The 19147-nt window shown below is 46.0% G+C and overlaps 1 protein-coding gene across 6 annotated transcripts in view; it reads left to right on the top strand.

Annotated features, from left to right (window-relative positions):
* The window catches only part of LOC144771467 (potassium/sodium hyperpolarization-activated cyclic nucleotide-gated channel 2-like), a 1987727-nt gene that overhangs the window by 1790188 nt on the left and 178392 nt on the right, over positions 1 to 19147 (top strand). For all 6 annotated transcript variants that reach the window (XM_078655897.1, XM_078655894.1, XM_078655895.1 and 3 more), the window contains one exon: positions 2998 to 3235. In XM_078655897.1, the coding sequence (XP_078512023.1) occupies positions 2998 to 3235 (238 nt within the window). The remainder of the gene's footprint in view (positions 1 to 2997; positions 3236 to 19147) is intronic.

The raw sequence follows: 19147 nt of genomic DNA, 5'->3' as shown, positions 1-19147 counted from the left end.
CGCACAGTCGTCTATAATTTCAATACTGAAAGGTCATAAATCCATATGTTGCTTAATTATTGCACTGGGACAGCACCAGCAAAGCCATGCATGGCTCGCCTGCCAGATTACGATTTCTGAAAACAGGCACCGCAATGGTAACGCAAGAGCACTTCCAGCACGGCAAGGACTATTAATTCCATACTGTGCTGTAACTAGGGGTGCATGCAAACAGGGGGGCACATGTTGTGTCCCCCTGAATGCATCCCCATGGCGGCAGGGGCATGTGGTTCCTGTAGGGCCTCCTTTGTTTCCCCACCGTCAGCCTTTTTATGGCGAGCTCACCGCCACGAAAATGCTAGCGGTGGGGAAACTCGTAATACGTGCGGCCGACTGCAGCTGTCCCACTTGGCATATTGTATACCACTGTCAACTGAGCCACCGCCTGGGAATGGTGTTTCCCTGGCACAGACAGCAGTGATCCGAATGCCCACCTCATAATACTATTTACAACAAGGGGTGGTGATGGACAGAGTCTCTGAATTAAGCAGAGTACTCTCACCCAGTCAAGAGATCAGGGCTAGATCCAACACCGTTTTTTAGCTCATTGAACCATCCTAGTTTCAGAACCTGGCTGTATGCAAATTAGTCTGTCCCTGGCCCAGTGCATCATGGGAACAGGGCAGACCAGACTACAAAAGCCAATTCTTACACTGGGAAGGAAACAAGCTTCCGGGGACCGGTTTCTGGCATTACAGCCGTCTTCGGCCCGGCTTGCTTGAATCCTGATGGTGCAATGAGCAAGGGACTCACATCTGAGTATACCCTTCCACGCTTAGGGTGGACAAAAATATTTACAACAAGGGGTGGTGATGGACAGAATCTCTGAATTAAGCAGAGTACTCTCACCCAGTCAAGAGATCAGGGCTAGATCCAACACCGTTTTTTAGCTCATTGCACCATCCCAGTTTCAGAACCTGGCTGTATGCAAATTAGTCTGTCCCTGGCCCAGTGCATCATGGGAACAGGGCAGACTAGACTACAAAAGCCAATTCTTACACTGGGAAGGAAACAAGCTTACGGGGACCGGTTTCTGGCATTACAGCCGTCTTCGGCGCGGCTTGCTTGAATCCTGATGGTGCAATGAGCAAGGGACTCACATCTGAGTATACCCTTCCACGCTTAGGGTGGACAAAAATATTTACAACAAGGGGTGGTGATGGACAGAGTCTCTGAATTAAGCAGAGTACTCTCACCCAGTCAAGAGATCAGGGCTAGATCCAACACCGTTTTTTAGCTCATTGCACCATCCCAGTTTCAGAACCTGGCTGTATGCAAATTAGTCTGTCCCTGGCCCAGTGCATCATGGGAACAGGGCAGACCAGACTACAAAAGCCAATTCTTACACTGGGAAGGAAACAAGCTTCCGGGGACCGGTTTCTGGCATTACAGCCGTCTTCGGCCCAGCTTGCTTGAATCCTGATGGTGCAATGAGCAAGGGACTCACATCTGAGTATACCCTTCCACGCTTAGGGTGGACAAAAATATTTACAACAAGGGGTGGTGATGGACAGAGTCTCTGAATTAAGCAGAGTACTCTCACCCAGTCAAGAGACCAGGGCTAGATCCAACACCGTTTTTTAGCTCATTGCACCATCCCAGTTTCAGAACCTGGCTGTATGCAAATTAGTCTGTCCCTGGCCCAGTGCATCATGGGAACAGGGCAGACCAGACTACAAAAGCCAATTCTTACACTGGGAAGGAAACAAGCTTCCGGGGACCGGTTTCTGGCATTACAGCCGTCTTCGGCCCGGCTTGCTTGAATCCTGATGGTGCAATGAGCAAGGGACTCACATCTGAGTATACCCTTCCACGCTTAGGGTGGACAAAAATATTTACAACAAGGGGTACGGCAACTGCAGGACCGCCACCACAAGCCTGGTGGTCAAAGACCGCCAGACCCCTAATCAAGCCCCTAGTTTTGATGACAAAAGCTTTTTTTTACTTCCTCATAACTTTGCCGCAGTTTGATAAATGTTCACAAAAGTTTCCCAAAAAAGTGCCCAACTCTGTCGGGTATTCAATGAAACGTTTTTGGGGTGATGTGTCAAGTGGGGGCTGAAAAAATGGGGGGTCAAAAAAGTGTGTTTCCCATGGTAAATGCCATAGAGATTTTAGACACGACTACAGTCTGAAATGCTGCACAGAATGACACCAAATTTGGCCCAAAACTAAATCTTGGTCCGGATAAGGTGCTTTTTGTGATTTGGTGTAAATCCTTTCAGTAGTATTTGAGATATTAAAGAAAAACAAATTTGTATATATAGTGACTCTGACCCTCTGTGAATCTAACAGATCTCAAGCTGAGATCTGAGTGGTTGCCAAAACTTCAACCAGGAAGTGTTGGCAGCGATTTTGGGATTCAGGCTCAGCCGAGTCCCCCCCAAAAAAGGAAAAAATTAAGAAAAGGGGGTGGGGTATGGGCAAAAAAAATGCTTTTCATATGGAATCTAGGTATAACTACCTACTGGCGACTAAATCTATCTATCTATCTATCTATCTATCTATCTATCTATCTATCTATTTATCTCTATATATAGATATTTATATGTAAGGGGTTTCAGTTTCCTGATATATACTTAGATTTTCATTGTAGAGGTATGTGCAGTAAAGGCATATGCCTGGTAAAGGCTTGCGTAGTGAAGGCAATGCCTGGTAAAGCCAATTTGTGGTAAAGGCATTGTGTGGCAATGGCTGTGTGGTAATGGTAGTGCGTGGTAAAGACTGCGTGGTAAATATTGTCTCCCTCAAAATATCAGCAGAGATTTTCCTGAAAGGTCTGTATACGGCCTGAAATTTAAACATTCAATAACGCATACTCTGTCAAGAAGAATGTAAGCATTAACAATCAATCGAGAATGTATAAAACAATAAAACTATTTTTAACAAAGAAAGTAAATAAAAAAACAAAGCCATTAAGTTGTTCTTACCCTGACACTATTGTGTTTCTCTATTTAGGAAGTGATGATCCATCTATGTATCCGCCTTGTGAGGAAAGCACCCTTGTTCCAGAAAGTCGATAACAATATTTTAAATGATATAATCACGAATCTTCAGTGTGAAATGTTTCAGCCCGGAGATATTGTTTTTTTGGAAGGATCATTTGGAAACAAGATGTACTTCATTGAATATGGAGAGGTCCAGGTGGAAACAGATTTCTTCAAAAAAAAGCTGATGGATGGAGATTACTTTGGAGGTTTCTTTCTTTTAATTTTGCACATTGTTTGCACTTTGTCTTTTTGAATATATGTTCTTCTTTGGATTGTAGAAAATGTGTTAAAGATTGTGGAGCCGACTCACAAATGTTTGGTTATCTTAAAACTGTGCATTTGATAATATACCTTTGTGTTGTTTACATTACACGCAATTCAAGTACAAAATTAAATTCAAAATCTAAACTATTGATTTGTGAATCACACATAACGTACATCACACCAAATTTTTGATAATGGCGATACCTATCTCATTGTGCTTCTAGAGCTAACAGCTTCCTATGATACAAACAGCCATGACCAACTTAACACAACTCTTAAACATTGCTTGTCAATATGAGGTAAACTTTTGAATTGGATATAATCCTATATGTCAAGAGACACCAACTGGTAGAAATCAGAGATCACAAGGGACACTGCAGACGTGGGTCCCTTGCGCATTTTGCCACTGGATCCAAGCTAGCCTGGCGGAGGGGGTGTTACCCCAAAACCAGCCCCAGGATGCTTGTTTGCGGTCCAGGGAAGACCTGGCTTGGCAGTTCTGGCTGGACTGCTCCCATGAGGAACAGGGCAAGAATGATTTACATATGGCTGGGTCAGAACTGGGGTGGCAAAGTGAGCTAAAGAACGATGATGGATTCCACTCAGACCAGTGACTGAGGGTGAGTGTCTGAAAGGTTTCAGTGCTCCATCCATCATCTCCTTATGTTTGCTTTGTTCGCCCTAAGTTGGCAGGGTATACCTAGACATGGGTCCCTTGCTAACTTTTCACTGGATTCAAGAGAGCCTGGCTGATGAGGAGTGTTACCCCAAAACAGGTCCCAAGATGCTTGTTTCCGGTCCAGGGAAGACCTGACTTGGCAGTTCGGGCTGGACTGTTCCCATGAGGAACAGGGCCAGGCTGATTTATATATGATATGGCTAGGTCTGAACTGGGGTGGCGAAGTGAGCTAAAGAACGATGATGGATTCAACCTAGATCTGTGACTGGGTGTGAGTGTCTGAAAGGTTTCAGCGGTCCATCCATCATCTCCTTGGGTTTGCTTTGTTTGCCCTAAGTTGGCAAGGTATACCCAGATATGGGTTCCTTTCCCACTTTCCCACTGGATTCAAGCTAACCTGGCTGATAAGGGGTGTTTTTAATTTTTTTTATAGAGTTTTATATAGCTTGAACTAGACCCGAATTGGGTATCAGAGCACTTTACATGAGCACCAATTTCGTTACTTAAGGACACATTCATTTTTGGAAGGCAGGTGTAGATTAAGTGATTTGCTCAGAATCAGAGGATTTTGAGGGTGGTTGACAAGACTCGAACCCGGTTCCCTAGCTTCGAGGTAGACCGCTCTAGCCGTAAGGCTACATCCTCTCCCCCAAAACTGTCCCAGGATGCTTTTTACTGGTCCAGGGAAGACTGGCCTGGCAGTTTGGGCTGGATTGTTCCCATGAGGAACAGGGCAAGACTGATTTGCATATGGATGGGTCTGAACTGGGGTGGCGAAGTGAGCTAAAGAACGATGATGGATTCAACCCAGATTTGTGACTGGGGGTGGGTCTCTGGAATGATCAGTGCTCCATCCATCATTTCCTTGTGTTTGCTTAGGGATCAGAGTCCTCCAAAGGTCAATCTTTGGTCCCACACTATTCATTCTCTAAATGGAGCCAGTAAGTCTTGTCGTGGAAAGTTTTGGTTGCTTGATCCAGCAATATGCCAAAAATACCAAACTGTATCTAAAAACATCTCCAATTGCAGACAATTTCCCTTTGCTGCTCCTGGATGCTGGAGAACCTTTTTTCTCCTTAAATCTCAAAATTCAGAATTCTTCTTGTTTTCATTTCCTTTAACTTCTCAGTTCTCTAAATCTAGATGGGTTCTTCCCATTGGCCACTCCCTCAGCTAAATCCTTTGGGTTCATCTTGATTCGGCTTTCACATTTATCCCACATATCAACAAAGTGGCTAAATCTGCAAATGTTCACCTGAATTCTATAAAGAAAATCCAATCCCTTATTCCATTTGAACTTTCAAAACCCTTGTTCATTGACTAGTACTTTCCAAACTGGACTTTTTTTAGACGCCATCCTGGCTGGAGTGGCCAAATCATACATCATCCCCTCAAAACTATCCTTTTCTTGGAGGATTGACTAGTAAACTCGATAAAAATGTACTCCATCCTTAGAGACCTACAATGGCTCCTAATCCCAACCAGAATACAATTCAAGTTGTGCTGCATAGTACACTACTCCACACACAAGCAAAATCTACCTTACCCAGCTTACCTGCGGACTAACTCTGGTTGTTCAAGCAGATTGAGAAGTTGAGACTCTCTCCTCCTGAAGATGACTTTGTTTAAGACCACCTAAGCCCACAAACATTCTTTGTCTGGGGCTGCTACCTCAGTGTCTTCTCTACGACCTGATATGTAAAAACTTTCCTCCCTGACTACCTTCAGGATGCATCTAAAGACCCACCTTTTCTAACAATCCCTGCTTTATTTTCCATAATACACAGCAACTGTGCTAAATATTACCTTGTCCTACTTCCTTGTTTAATGATTTTGCCACTCCAGTTTTTGCCCACCTAATCATTTATGTTGCAGAAACCATTCAGTTTGTTTTCTTTTTTATGTCTCTTTGCACCTAATGTATTTCCTTCATGTATTGTGAAATGTTTTATTGTAACTGCTCATATATCCATTATGATGTAAAGTGTTAAAATAAACAAAAACAAAAAATGTGTGTGGAGGGTCAAGGGGAATATTTACCGACCTGTCTGTTACCACCCCTGTTCCAACTATGCAATATACAAAAAAACAGATCAGGTCTGATGATGGTGTGTGCCTGTAACAGCGTCTGAGAAACAGATAGAGTGCATGTGTGCCTCACTGTTGTGGATAGTTATAGGCAACAAATAGCTAGAAAGAATCCCATCAGACCACCCTTGATGGTGGAGTTTACGTCATGTGGGAGTCAATGATCATTCAGTCACACACATGGCCATATAGTACCATGGTGGGAAAGGATGTCAGAAAACTAGCCATAAAGTTTGCCATAAAGTGGACATTATAAAGTGCAGTGCTCAAGTGATATAGTGAAATAAAATTGACTACTTCTGTTCTGACACAGTGTACAAACAGAAACTTCAGTGCCAAACATAAAAAACGCCTGGTGAAAAATCTACCCTTTGGCGCTATGCAGGACGGTCGACATGTTTCAGCCTATGGGACATTGTCCCAGCTTTCTTCAGGACCATAGATAGAAAAAAGCTACTGCAACAACAACCACAAATAATGTGTTGGGGAAAAACCTGATACATATCTACCAGATTTCAAACGTTTTTGGGCGTCCACTGGTGGGAGAAGATTCTCTTCTTCCCAGCCTTGTGTGGGTGAAGACCTCACCTCACCCGGCAAACGCTCGGGAGTAGGAGGCCCCGCTCTATCCGTCGGTGCCCCGGTGTGTAAGCCGAGCGGAAGGGGAGGTGATGTGTGTGACTGAATGATCATTGACTCCCACATGACGTAAACTCCACCATCAAGGGTGGTCTGATGGGATTCTTTCTAGCTATTTGTTGCCTATAACTATCCACAACAGTGAGGCACACATGCACTCTATCTGTTTCTCAGACGCTGTTACAGGCACACACCATCATCAGACCTGATCTGTTTTTTTGTATATTGCAAAGTGTTAAAATAACTCTTTGCCCTGGTGTGTCATAAAGAAAATTAAAATGCTAATAAGGAGAATGTAGGCATGTTTAAATTCAAAGTAATTTAGGCTTTAGCATCATGTATGCTTGGACAAATTAGTGGGAATGTATCACTCTATGTATGTGTAGGAAAGTAGGATCTGCTTTCATGGTCACCCCCACTTGTTGCTGGTGTTATGTTTTCCTGACTAGTCTGACTGGGAACCTGCTAATCAGGACCCCAGTTTCTGTGCTTCTTCCCTAAAGTAGACATGGTGAGTACCTAGGTACTCTCCAGATTGGCTACTGGTGTACCCTGATAAGTCCTTACTGTATGGTACTAAGGTACCCAAGGCATAGGTACACCAGGGATCTCCCAAGAAGTATTATGCCACCAAGAGAGACCACTCACATTGTGACTCCAGGCCTGGCAACGCAGCCTGTGTAAGCTGGTGCTAACACCACTTAGGCCAGATATAGGTTTTCCTATATCTGAGGTCACTTCACTTAAAACCTTTAAGTCACCCCTTAGGCATGCCTTGTAATCCTGAAGGCAGGGTGCTGAGTCCTAAGAGTGAGGGTGCCCCTGCATGAGCAGCGTACCCCTACAACCTGCGGAGTCTATACTCCCGGGTTTTAAGTGTAATAATCATTACGACATATAGAGTGGCCATGTGTCAGTACGCGGTGACCATCTCTAAACTGGCTGTAACGAGCTCCGTCATGTTTGGTATCAAACATGTTGGAATCATACCCCCACACTGTAAAGATTGTGGGAGGTATGATTTCATGCCCTCTAAAGCTCCTCTGGGAGGCCCTCAGTGCTCCCTGTACCAATCTTCCAGAACCAGACAGCAAGCTAGGGCTGCTGCCGGCCAGAGAAACATTTCTGCCTCTTGCTGCTGAGCCTCGTTTGAGCAGGAAAGGCAGAACAAAAGGTATCCTGTCACAGGGAGGTGTGACCAACTCTCAGACAGGATTTAGTGTATTGGGACAGGGTGGGGGCACTTGCCAGCGCCACTGACACTGCTTGAAGGGCACATTCGATGCCCTCCTTGCATACTCCAGTTGAAGCCAGTTCAGGGAGCTGTTGGCTCCCACTCTGGATCGAAACTGGACAAAGGACATGGCAGTATCCTCCCCACTGTTTTGCCCCTCCTCCGGGAGGGACCCCTGAATTGTCCCAACCTTTCCCTAAGGTTACTTTAGGGCTTACCTGTGGGTGGGTCCATAGATTAGTCATGGGACAAGATTCAGAACACATACCACTTCAACTTCGACCGTTGGACTTCACTTTAGAAACTGAGACTGCACCGGGGAAGATTTTTGCTGCTCCTGGTCTCGTGGTCCTGCTGATCTTCTGTAACATCTGTGCCCGTGCTCCATACGGGTTCTTCACCAGGCTTGTGGACATCCAAGACATTTTAAGCAATCTCCCTTGGAGTGAAGGAGTCACTCCCCTGCATCTGCAGGTACCGCAACGCAGCTGACAGGTCTGCTGATCCTGGGCTCCCACGGACTCCGAAAGGCTCAGCAACACAGGTGGTGGTTCTGCAACTCCCTCGAGGCCAGCCCTGTCTTCATATTGACTTTGAGGCCAGTATCCCTTGTCGGAACCTCTGTAAAAGAACTCCAGTGCGCCTTGTCGACTTGCCGTTGCCAAGGCTTGTTGACTCTCTCCTCCAGAGATCTTTGGGCTCCAAGAAGCTACAACCTCAAGCAACTCCTTCAGCCAAGATCTTCGCCATCACCACTCACTCTACACCGTGGGCCTTCTTCATTGGTGAGCTGCTTGAGGTCCTCTTGCGACTCCTGTGCCGTGGGTCCTCTTGAAGGTCTTCTTTGGCTTCAGTTGGCTCATCTCCTTGCTCGGCCCCTGCTCTGACTTACCAGCTTGTGGTGAGTCACTTGGACCTTGCTGGTCCTGACACAGCACATTTTTCATTGACTACTTTACCTGCTGATACCAAGACTTGTTGGTGCCCCTGCCATACACTGACCGCTTGGCCCTCGACATCCAACATGGGACAGCTTGTGAGCGGCTCTTTGTCTTCTACAGTGTCGCCTGGTCCAGACGGCTGCAACTTCAAGGGCACCAGCATCTCTGAAATAGGTGGTCATTCGTCTTCTGTGTCTCCTGGTCACTCCCAAAGTAGCATAGACTCTGTCCTCTCTTTCCTGAAGTCCTCCATTGTGGTCTACAGTAGGTTCTGATGTCACTTGACACCTATGCACCCAGCCTCCCTGGTGTAGGTATCCTGGTTACTGGGGTATCCATGGGTGTGGTGACTCTCCAACCTTCTATCTTCCATGGAGTATTCTTTAATGTCCGCTGGGAAGGGTCCTTTTTCTTCCTAACTGCAACCACAACTAAACTATTGACTAACATTGAGCACGCTGTCGTGTTCCTACTCTGCACACAACCTTCTTTGGGTTCCTAGGTACTCACCTTGGGTGGTTCCTTGGCTCTTGTATGTCTTCTGGGTCCATTCTCGACTTGAGTCATGGTTCGCATGCCATCATTTTAGTATATGCTTTGGTCTTTTGGTCTCCCCCAGAGACCACTGTGTATTTGTGCTACTTATGTACTCTATTTCCTAGGTATTGTGTATATTGTGTTTCTATCTCCGGGTAGGAGATTGTACATAGTTAGTGAGTGTTTGTAATAAAATACATATTTTTATAACTACACTGTGTGATTCTTTTTCACTTAAAGTATACCATAAGATAAAGAACTGGTAAAACAAGCTTCTTTACACTCCTTCTGAACTAAGACTGAAGGCTGCTCTCCACAGATACAACCTAAAGAGCTTCCTAAGGTTTTCTAAGACCACTAAAATCACCACAAGGGTTGTTGAGATTAGTGCAGGGTGCTAAACCTACATAAGTGAGCACCATATACTAAGCCAGCCTCTCTCAGAATGAGGACCTGGAAATATCAGTCAAGATTCTGGTTTCCTTTGCCATGAACAGCACATTTCTGCTTTTCATGACAACTCAGCCAGAAGAGTAGGGAAGCCAATTATCGAGCATTGGGGTATCTTTCATAGATTCATATGTTTGAATCATTCCCCGTCACCAAGATGGGAGTCCCATTGTAACATAATCAAGCAATATTTAAATAGGGCCATAGGCTATAATGGGCCTGAGCCATGTTTTAAATAGCCTCTCTATGTCCTTTCTAAAAAAGGATCAAATGTTAAATGTGGCCAATCAGCTGCTAGCACCTCTTGAACTCTCCCCTTCTACCACCTACACCTTCGAGGACTTACGGACTGCATTTCGGTCTTTTCCTTCCCCCCGGAGAGATGTCCATGTCCTACTACTCACCCTCAGTGCATCCCGATGGTACGCTTGAGGAGCCAATTCCATCATGGCCGATACTTCGGTTGAGCTGTCCACAGCTGAGCGTAGATGAGCTAGCGGATCTCCCCGCCGCCGCCAACTACCTTCCGGACCCGACCTATGTTGCTTGGCATACAGTAGCCCCTTCCTGAACATCCCGCATCACCGGTAATGACTACCGCACGATTATTGTTCCACCGACATCCAGGACTCTAATGGACGGCGGCTGGGTCACTTGAGTTCTCGATTCCCCAACAAAGCAGCATCGAAATTGCTGCGACGCTGTTGCCTTGTTCCAACGAGCTGGCTCCCCCTCCTTTCTTCTCCGAATAAGCGTACCTTTCTGACCTTGCAGCTGCTCTCCTTTTCCGGGGCTGCTTCATGGAGGCCCGTGCTGACTCCCCCTGACGACAATGTTCCCACATTAACTTCGGCGCCCTCCAGCCTTTCTCCCGCCAGTTCTGGTGGCTGCCTTCCACATTTGAGCCGTGCTCCAGGGGTATATTTTCTTAGTGACGTTGTGTTTTTCAGGAATGACTTTGTGTTCGGATCTCTGTCTCTCCGGCAATCCCGCCATTTTGTTCAAATTTATTTGAGGCTCACGACTTGGATCCCCCATTCTTGCCGCTGCTCTCCGCCTGTGCCGCCAGTTTGACCACTGCCTTAGTCAACCCCGTTTTTGAAGGCTCTTACACCCTTCACTACTTGTTTTGGTCTCGGTGAATCACCCTTGTGACCTGTTCGGTTCCTCAACATTTATTTTTCGACCCGACGCAGCGGTGATTTACAGCATTAGTTGTTGTTTTTTCACCGGTCCCCTTCCAGTTTGTAGACTCTCATACTCAGACTTTTTCTTTGATGTCCCCTGTAGTACTGATCTTCATGATAACCCCTTTACTATCCCCCCACCTCCCCTCCATGCTCTACAGGACTTGCTCTCTATTTTTATTTAATGTCCTAGCTATGGATGTAATTTTATAACTTGGTTTTCTCTATGCTATGTTTTATTTTCTAATAACTGATGTAACTTTGTAACACTGTTGATCTGCGGAATTTGATATTAATTTAAACTAATGATTGCTTCTGCCCTGTTCCCTCCCCCCCTACTCTATTGCTACTTTTCCCTATTGTTTACACCTTGCTCCGCCTCATTTTCGATTTTGTTCTTGTTCAATGCAATCTACGCATATGTTACTTGTGTAATCTCTTATGTCAAGCGCTCTGTTTCCTCCGGGTTTAGCCAACGAGCTTGAAACTATTTTTTACTTACCGCGGAACCAGACTACCTATGGTTGTTGCCCGGTGGAGCTGTCCTTTGCAGCTATAGAGGAGTCTGGCTCTGGTTCACCCCCTCGGCCGTCCACTACCCAGCCGGACTTCAGACATTGTTTTTAACGGTTCCTCACGGCACTGTCTGTCTCTCCCTTTGACTGCCTTGTTACTCCTGAGGTACTTTCCCCCTTCTGGTCTGCCTGACTCTATCTGCTTTCCTTTCCCCTGTGTTCCTCCCTCCTCAACCTTCCATTCCCCATAAGACATGTATATTTGCAATCAATCAATCAATCAGGAGATTTATAAAGCGCGTTACTCACCTGTGAGGGTCTCAAGGCGCTGAAGGGGGGGGTTGGTGAGGGGGTTCTGCTCTGGTTCAATCGAAGAGCCAGGTCTTTAGGTTCTTGCTGAAGGTGTGGAGGGTGGGGGTGCGTCTGATGTTTACTGGGAGCTCGTTCCAGGCTTTGGCTGTGAGGTAGGAGAAAGCTCTTCCTCCTGCTCTGGTTCTGCGGCTGCGGGGTTCTTTGCTAGGGCGAGATCTGCGGAGCGAATGTTCCTCTTGGGTACGTGGAAGGAGACTGTCGTTGAGGTAAGTTCTGGAGGGATTTGTAGGCGTGGGTGAGCAGTTTGAAGGTAACTCTCTTCTTGACGGGGAGCCAGTGGATGTTACGTGCGTGTTGGGCCATGTGTTCGTGCTGTGGGGTTCCAAGGACAAGTCTGGCTGTGGTGTTCTGGATGGTCTGTAGCCTGTGGAGGAGAGTTCTGTTGATTCCGGCATAGAGGGCGTTGCTGTAGTCTAGTCTGCTGGTTATGAGTGTATGGGTGATGTTTTTCCTGCATTCTGGGGGTATCCATTTGAAGGTCTTGCGGAGGATCCGAAGGCAGTGCAGTTGAAACTGGTGGAGACGATGAAGTTGATCTGGCGGGCAGGACCGGACTGGGGACCCAAAGCCGCCCTGGCACTTTTTTTAAGACCAATCCCCAGAGGAGGGTGGGGGCGGAGGGGTGGTGGTCGGTGCAAGTGTGAAGCACTGCTGCTTTTGGTAATGGGGGCTGATTTTGCAGTATCGCTACAAAACCAGCCCCCAAAACCAGCCCCCAGTAACAAATAAACAGTCCCACTGCTGCAAAACCGTCTCCCACCTCTCCAGCCTCCCGGGAAAACGACTGATGCCCACTATGGCCATTCTGGCCCTGCTGGCGGGTCATGGTGAGGGAGGAGTCGAGGATGATGGCGAGGTTCCGTGCGTGGTCTGTCGGGGTGGGCAGACTCCCGAGGGCGGAGGGCCACCAGGTATTGTCCCAGGCAGAGGTGGAGGGTCAGAGGATGAAGACCTCGGTCTTCTCTGACTTGAGCTTCAGGCAGCTGTCTTTCATCCTGGCGGCTACGTCTCTCATTCCTTCCTGGAAATAGAGTCTGGTGTCTTCAGGGTTCTTCATGAGGGAGAGGATGAGCTGGGTGTCGCCGGCGTAAGATACTATGCTTAGCCTGTGTTGTCTGACGATGGCGGTGAGGAGGGCCATAAAAGTGTTGAAGAGCGTGGGGCTGAGCGATGCTCTTTGGGGGACTCCGCAGTTGAGCTGCAATGCCCTAATCACTTACGTTATTGTGTAATCTTATGTTTTTCTCCTATGCCTATAATTGTAAATGTAACTGAAACCAATGTAACTTTTGTTAACTGTAACTTACTGTTCCTCATGTTGCTCTGATACCTACAGGTGTAGCCAGCGCTATACAAAACTCAACAAATAAATAAAACAAAAAATAATAAAATAAAGAGGCAGTTTCCCTCAGATTTGCACTGCAGGTCATCTGTGAGGGAGCCTACCTGAGTTCTACTCAGTTCAGTCTTCAAAATTCTGAATTTATTCCTGGATACTCGTCTTCAGCATGTCTGATTAAAAAGGCCTTTTGCTGCCCTGTAAGACCTTTGGCAAGAAAAGGGTTCATGTGGACGATCATCACAAGGACTGGATTCATTGCCTCCACCCCATCCATGAGGTAAGATATTGCAAAGTATGTCACACTTTCTCTTCTAGGACTCTGTGGGTTAGAGAGGGGAGGTTGTTTATGTGGCTTTAGTCCACTAAGTAATAGAAATGATCTGAAGAGGACAGTGATGGTTCATCCAGGCCTCACATGACAGCCGTACCCCATGAGGCCACCTCTCGGGGAGGGCAGGAAACATCTCAAAATCTCCCTGGAGAGCAAGAGCACTAAAAAAGGAGAAACATCTTAAAGTCTCCTCACAGCCTACGTCATTAGTTCTCTCCACTCCTGCGAGAAAGTAAAAGGAACATCATAGAGCCTTTCCTCAGATTCTGAGAGGCACAGAGACAAGAAATCATTGTCAATTACATCATTGATGACGACAACCCCTAGATCGTCGACAATGACAAGTACCACTGTGATATTGTTGGCTGCGTCGACGGCAGGAATGATAACAGTGGCCATCTCCAGCCCTATACAATCGACAAGAATCTCGCTGACACCAATATTGTCAACGCCTCTCTCTTCGACGTCCATTCGGTCGACGAAGGCTCCATAGGTGAAGTCGATAAAGTCACTTTCGACAAGCATCCCATCGTTGAGCATCCTGCCAACAACTATCCTGTCGACGGCAACACTGTCGGTGACAGCAACGTCAACAACTGACATTCCATCATTGGTGGTTAAGATACCATTAACGCCACCGTTGATGATGGTAAACATTACTAGGGTGACAAAGACATTTCTGCATCTGGATGTATCTGCATTTAGCAAGATTTCCCTGTTGCCTCCTTCCCACCTGTTGGATCTGCAAGAGTCTGATGATGAGGATGATGAGGATGAGGAAGGAGCATATGGAGTTACTCATAGTCCATCTGAATTGCATGTAAAATGCCAAGAGGAAGAAGAGGACAATGAAGACGAGCAGCAATACTATTTGCCATATCTGGCCCCACCGCACCATTTCCAAATTTCTGGCTATCCTCCTGAGCCTTGCCCTAGACAGATGGCAAATCTACCACCGTCCTTAATTTAAGATCTTCAGACTATGCTGGCCGACTGTATACAGAAGATTCCACCCCAATATGTCCAAATAGAGCCACCACCACCTCAGTAGCAGCTCCCCGGAACACCAGTTTTACCACGACCAGTGACACCAGCAGTACCGCGCCCTCCATTACAGGCTCCTGATCTAGAAACCCCTGCCTCCTCGGAAGGGGTTTCCTGGAACCTCCTCGGAAGAGAGGAGAGAAGAGGTTCCAGGCCTGTGGGTATCAAGGACACCCGAAGTAATCTCCCTTGGAGAGAAGGAGTAACGGCAACAAAGCTGACCGGTCTGCTGCTCCTGACGTCCCACGGACTCTGAAAGGCTCAGCAACAGAAGTGATAGTTCTGCAACACATCAACAGGGGGGAAACAAGGGCAATTAAGGTCCAGCACACATTCCCCAATATAATAATAATCCACATTTGTATAGCGCACAATCACCCGTTAGGGTCTCTAGGCGCTGGGGGCCGTCGTGAAGATTAAGCGAGCTATTGCCCAGAGTCGCATGGTGCTGGGCTAACCTGCCGCTATGAACAAAACAAGCATTGGCATAGCCAATAGGTCTCGCCTTTGGGACCTTATAAGTGTTTAGTTATCCAGCACAATATCCTTGGTGCAACAACATCAAGTGTTGCATGGCTAAACACTTCAAAGTTCCCAAAAGCGAGACTTATTGGCTATGCCAATGCTTGTTTTAAGTAGTCATTTGGTGCTTAGTGGTGGTCAATTTCAGGGGGGGTGTAGTTTTATTTTGTCATTGCCCGGACAAAGACCTCTGTGATGTAATTAAGAGTTTTGTGATGAATGGACTTCCAGATTATACTAAAAGTGTTCATCTTCACTTGTGTTCCTGCAGATAACCCGTTCGGTTTGGAGAGATACGCTCTATGCACATTTTTGTTTGCTTCTGGCAGGGCTCGACAAATCCGAAAAATGGTACTAGTCCTGCAGGTCTAGTACCATGGAAAATCCCCTCGACCTGACTCCAACCCACTTGACCTCCGTCTCTGAAAACGGAGCAAAAGTGACAAGATAACAAGATTTAAAGGCATGTTTATTGCTCATTTCCTTTGTGAGCAATAAAAATGCCTTTAAATCGTGTTATCTTGTCACTTTTGCTCTGTTTTTAAAGACAGAAGACAAAAGTTAGTATGATTTCCTACTCGCCAGAAAGGGCGAGTAGGACCTAAAAATAGCTCGTCCTCATCCATTCTCCCTCGCAAATGCGAGCGGGCGAGTGGATTTGTCGAGCCCTGATTCTGGGATGCATTGGGGTGAACTGTGCAGCAGGACAATTCTTTGGAGACAAGGGTAGCCCGGGTGAAGAGGCTTCTGTGAAAGATACCTAGCATTGGGCACAATTTAGGTAGATTGCATAGGTGGAAGTGCTGCTTGGATTTACAGAGAAAACAAGAGATTAGAATAGACCCAGTCTCCAAGTTTACAAGCTGTTTTAACAGATACTGGTGGAGGATCAAGATACAGCCATCATTCAAAAGGGATCTCCAAGGGGCTAGATGTTATAAAAGTCAAGACCTCAGCTTTTTGTGTGTAGAAAGATAAATTTCCTCACCAGCCACTCCTTTACAGCTCACCAAAATGGAGAGATGACTTAGGGCGACTGCACAGTCTCAATGTATGTTCGGTACGATTTGAAAATGATTGTCATACACTGAAAAGCTGAGGCTGTAAGATGCAACTTAGTTTGCCACACGGCAACCATAGACAAAACTTAATTTGAGCCAGCGGTTGCAGGTGGGGCCCATCCGTAAACCATTTTAAGGAATTCCCCTTTTTTCTTCCTCATCAAACTTTGACCCAGAGCAAGTGAGTGAAAAACACATCAGTATTGATGAAGGAGGAAGCAAAAGACAGACAAAAACGTGACAGAGGTGAAAAAGAACCTGTATGAGTGAGATAAAGGAACAGAGAGTGGTGGGGGTGAATTAAAGAATCATCAGATGCAATCAAGACTACGTAGCCTTGGTATTTGCCACACTGAAATTCAGTATCATCAACTGTAAACTTCTGAGCAAAACAGGGCCCAGGACTTAATAATTGACAAGTTAAATATTGCCTAAAGATCCTGAAGAACAGTGGCGAGAATGCTAATCCTTGGTGCAACTTGGCTATCTTGTAAATGTGAATTCTACAATCTTGACACATTGTTTCCTCTTAGACGGAAAATAACACATCTAATTAAGGGCACTACCTGTCATGCTCTTGATTTTGATCGAAGCAGGCTTGTAGCCATGCGCCTTTTATGGCGTTATGGGCTGCAGATAATTCAGGCAGGATCAATATAGCCTTTTGTTCTCTGTTTCAGATGTTGCATAGATGTTCTGAGATATATGACGGATAGCTGGTTGTGTGCAGTGGTTAGGTCTAAAGCCTGATTGGAAGTTTGAATATATCTGGTTTTGTTTGAGGAAGTTTTATAGTTGCAAAGTAACCCGCAACGGTTTCTTTATATGGGTGTGGCCCCTCTGTTGTTTGCAATGATATTAAAAATGTTTAATAATAAAGATGATTTTTTTTTTTTTTGCGACAGTGCCCTGCATGACTTGGGCTAAAAAGTCACATGGGGGGGGGGGGCGGGGGAGAGCGCCGCTCTGAGTCAGCTTGTTGATTGGCAGACACCGGGCCTTCTTGGGGTGAAATGACCATGTCAGTTTGGACGGGTATCTTGCTTCGACCAGCCCGACATGCGCACTTGAACCCTTGCCAAGCCCTGCAATGTAGGAGCAAGTAGCAAGTGTTGGCAGCCCCTGACCCAGCAAATCCTCGCACTGCTGGAGTCGTGGGGGTGGGACCGGACTAGGAGGTGAGGTCATTGATAACTTGCTCGCTGCACGCACAACTGGAGAAGAGCCTAAGATAAACTCATTGTGTTCGGTGCTGAGAACGGGACCGGACGGTAAGTGTGATTGGCGCTTAAATATAATTACATATATACAAAATTCATTTAGAGTATTATTGAGGAAAGCCAAGTGTAAAGCTTAAAAATAGTTGGTGACACCTGAGTACCTAAGTCTTATGTGTAGGAATGACTTTCAATTTGTCGACTTGGATCATCATGCAGTGTTTGTGAATAGATTTAGTCATGGTGGCATAGTGGAGGAGAACACGATTGTTATAATTTGCAATTCCTCATTTTACCTGAGCTGCTAGTTGTTTGTGGATTGCTCAAAAGTGGCGTCTTATTGGAAACAAATCTGAGTCTTTTGTCTAAAGTCCATGTTATGCATTAATGAACTTTCAATCCAGAATGTGATGCCAACACATGGCGTCCTGACTTGCTGAGGTGCGCAGTAAATCAATTGGATTGGAATGAAATCTCACTCACACCCATCTTGCAATGCTAAGTAAAGTTAAGAGGTGATAGAATGCTTGATTGGTCACGTGTTTACTATGTTCAAGCTTGAATGTTTATGTTTATGTTTTGGCAATTTGTATAGCGCACAATTACCCAGAGGTGTCTAGGCGCTTAAGGATTGAAAATAGACAGGTAGCGCAGAGTTAGTGAGTAAACAACAAGTTTTTAGTTGCTTCCTGAAGTTAAGAAGGGTGGGACTGGTTTTAATGTTGAGGGGTAGGGCATTCCATAGTCTTGCTGTGGAGATAACAAAGCACCTATCTCCCCAATTAGCTTTTTTTGTGCACGGGACGTTGAGGAGATGTGCTGAGGCTGAGCGCAGTGTCCTAGATGAAACTAGTGGACGGAAGGCATATTTGAGGAACTGCGGGCCAATGTTGTTGATGGCTTTGTACGCGATACATAAAGCCTTGAACTTAGTCCGGCTTTTGATGGGTATCCAGTGGAGCTGGCGGATGAAGGGAGAGATGGAACTGAATTTAGGGATACCTAAGAGGATTCTTGCTGATGCGTTCTGTATTAGCTGAAGCTTGTTTAGAACTTTTTCTTCTGCGTTGAGGAGGAGGGCATTGCAGTAATCAGTCCACGAAAAAATGAGGGTGGTGATTAGAGTTTTACCCGCTGAGGTCGGGGGTAGGGAAGGAGTTTCTTGATTTTCCTCAATGTGAAAAAGGATGAGGATACCAACGTATTGACGTGGTGGTTGAAGAGCAATTTGTCGTCGAAGACGACCCCATAGTTTCTGACTTTGGTTACAGGTTGAGGTGGAGGTCCCATATCACTTGGCCACCACTGTGGGGACCAGCTGGGTTCTAATTTACCGAATGTCATGATCTCCGTTTTATCGGAGTTTAATTTTAGCGAGTTGGATGCCATCCAGGAGCTGATGGCTAGCATTCCCTCTCGGAAATTGGCTGCAACTGTAACTCCATCGTGATGGACTGATAGGACCAGCTGGGTGTCATCGGCGTAAGTTGTAAGATTGATGCCATATGACTTGATCACCCTCGCTAAGTCCGATACATATATGTTGAATAAGGTTGGACTTAGCGAGGAGCCCTGTGGTACTCCACACGGGAAAGAAAAAATGGGAGAAGCAAATGGCAACAATTTTACCGATTGTGTGCGATTGGCCAGGAAGGAAGCGAGAAGGTCTTTGGCCCTTTGTCTGATGCCTATTGC

The sequence above is a fragment of the Lissotriton helveticus genome, chromosome 8 (assembly GCF_964261635.1).
Source record: "Lissotriton helveticus chromosome 8, aLisHel1.1, whole genome shotgun sequence".
NCBI classification, from domain to species: Eukaryota; Metazoa; Chordata; class Amphibia; order Caudata; family Salamandridae; genus Lissotriton; species Lissotriton helveticus.
Note: the sequence above shows the minus strand (reverse complement) of the source record. Positions and strands in the feature narration are given on the sequence as shown.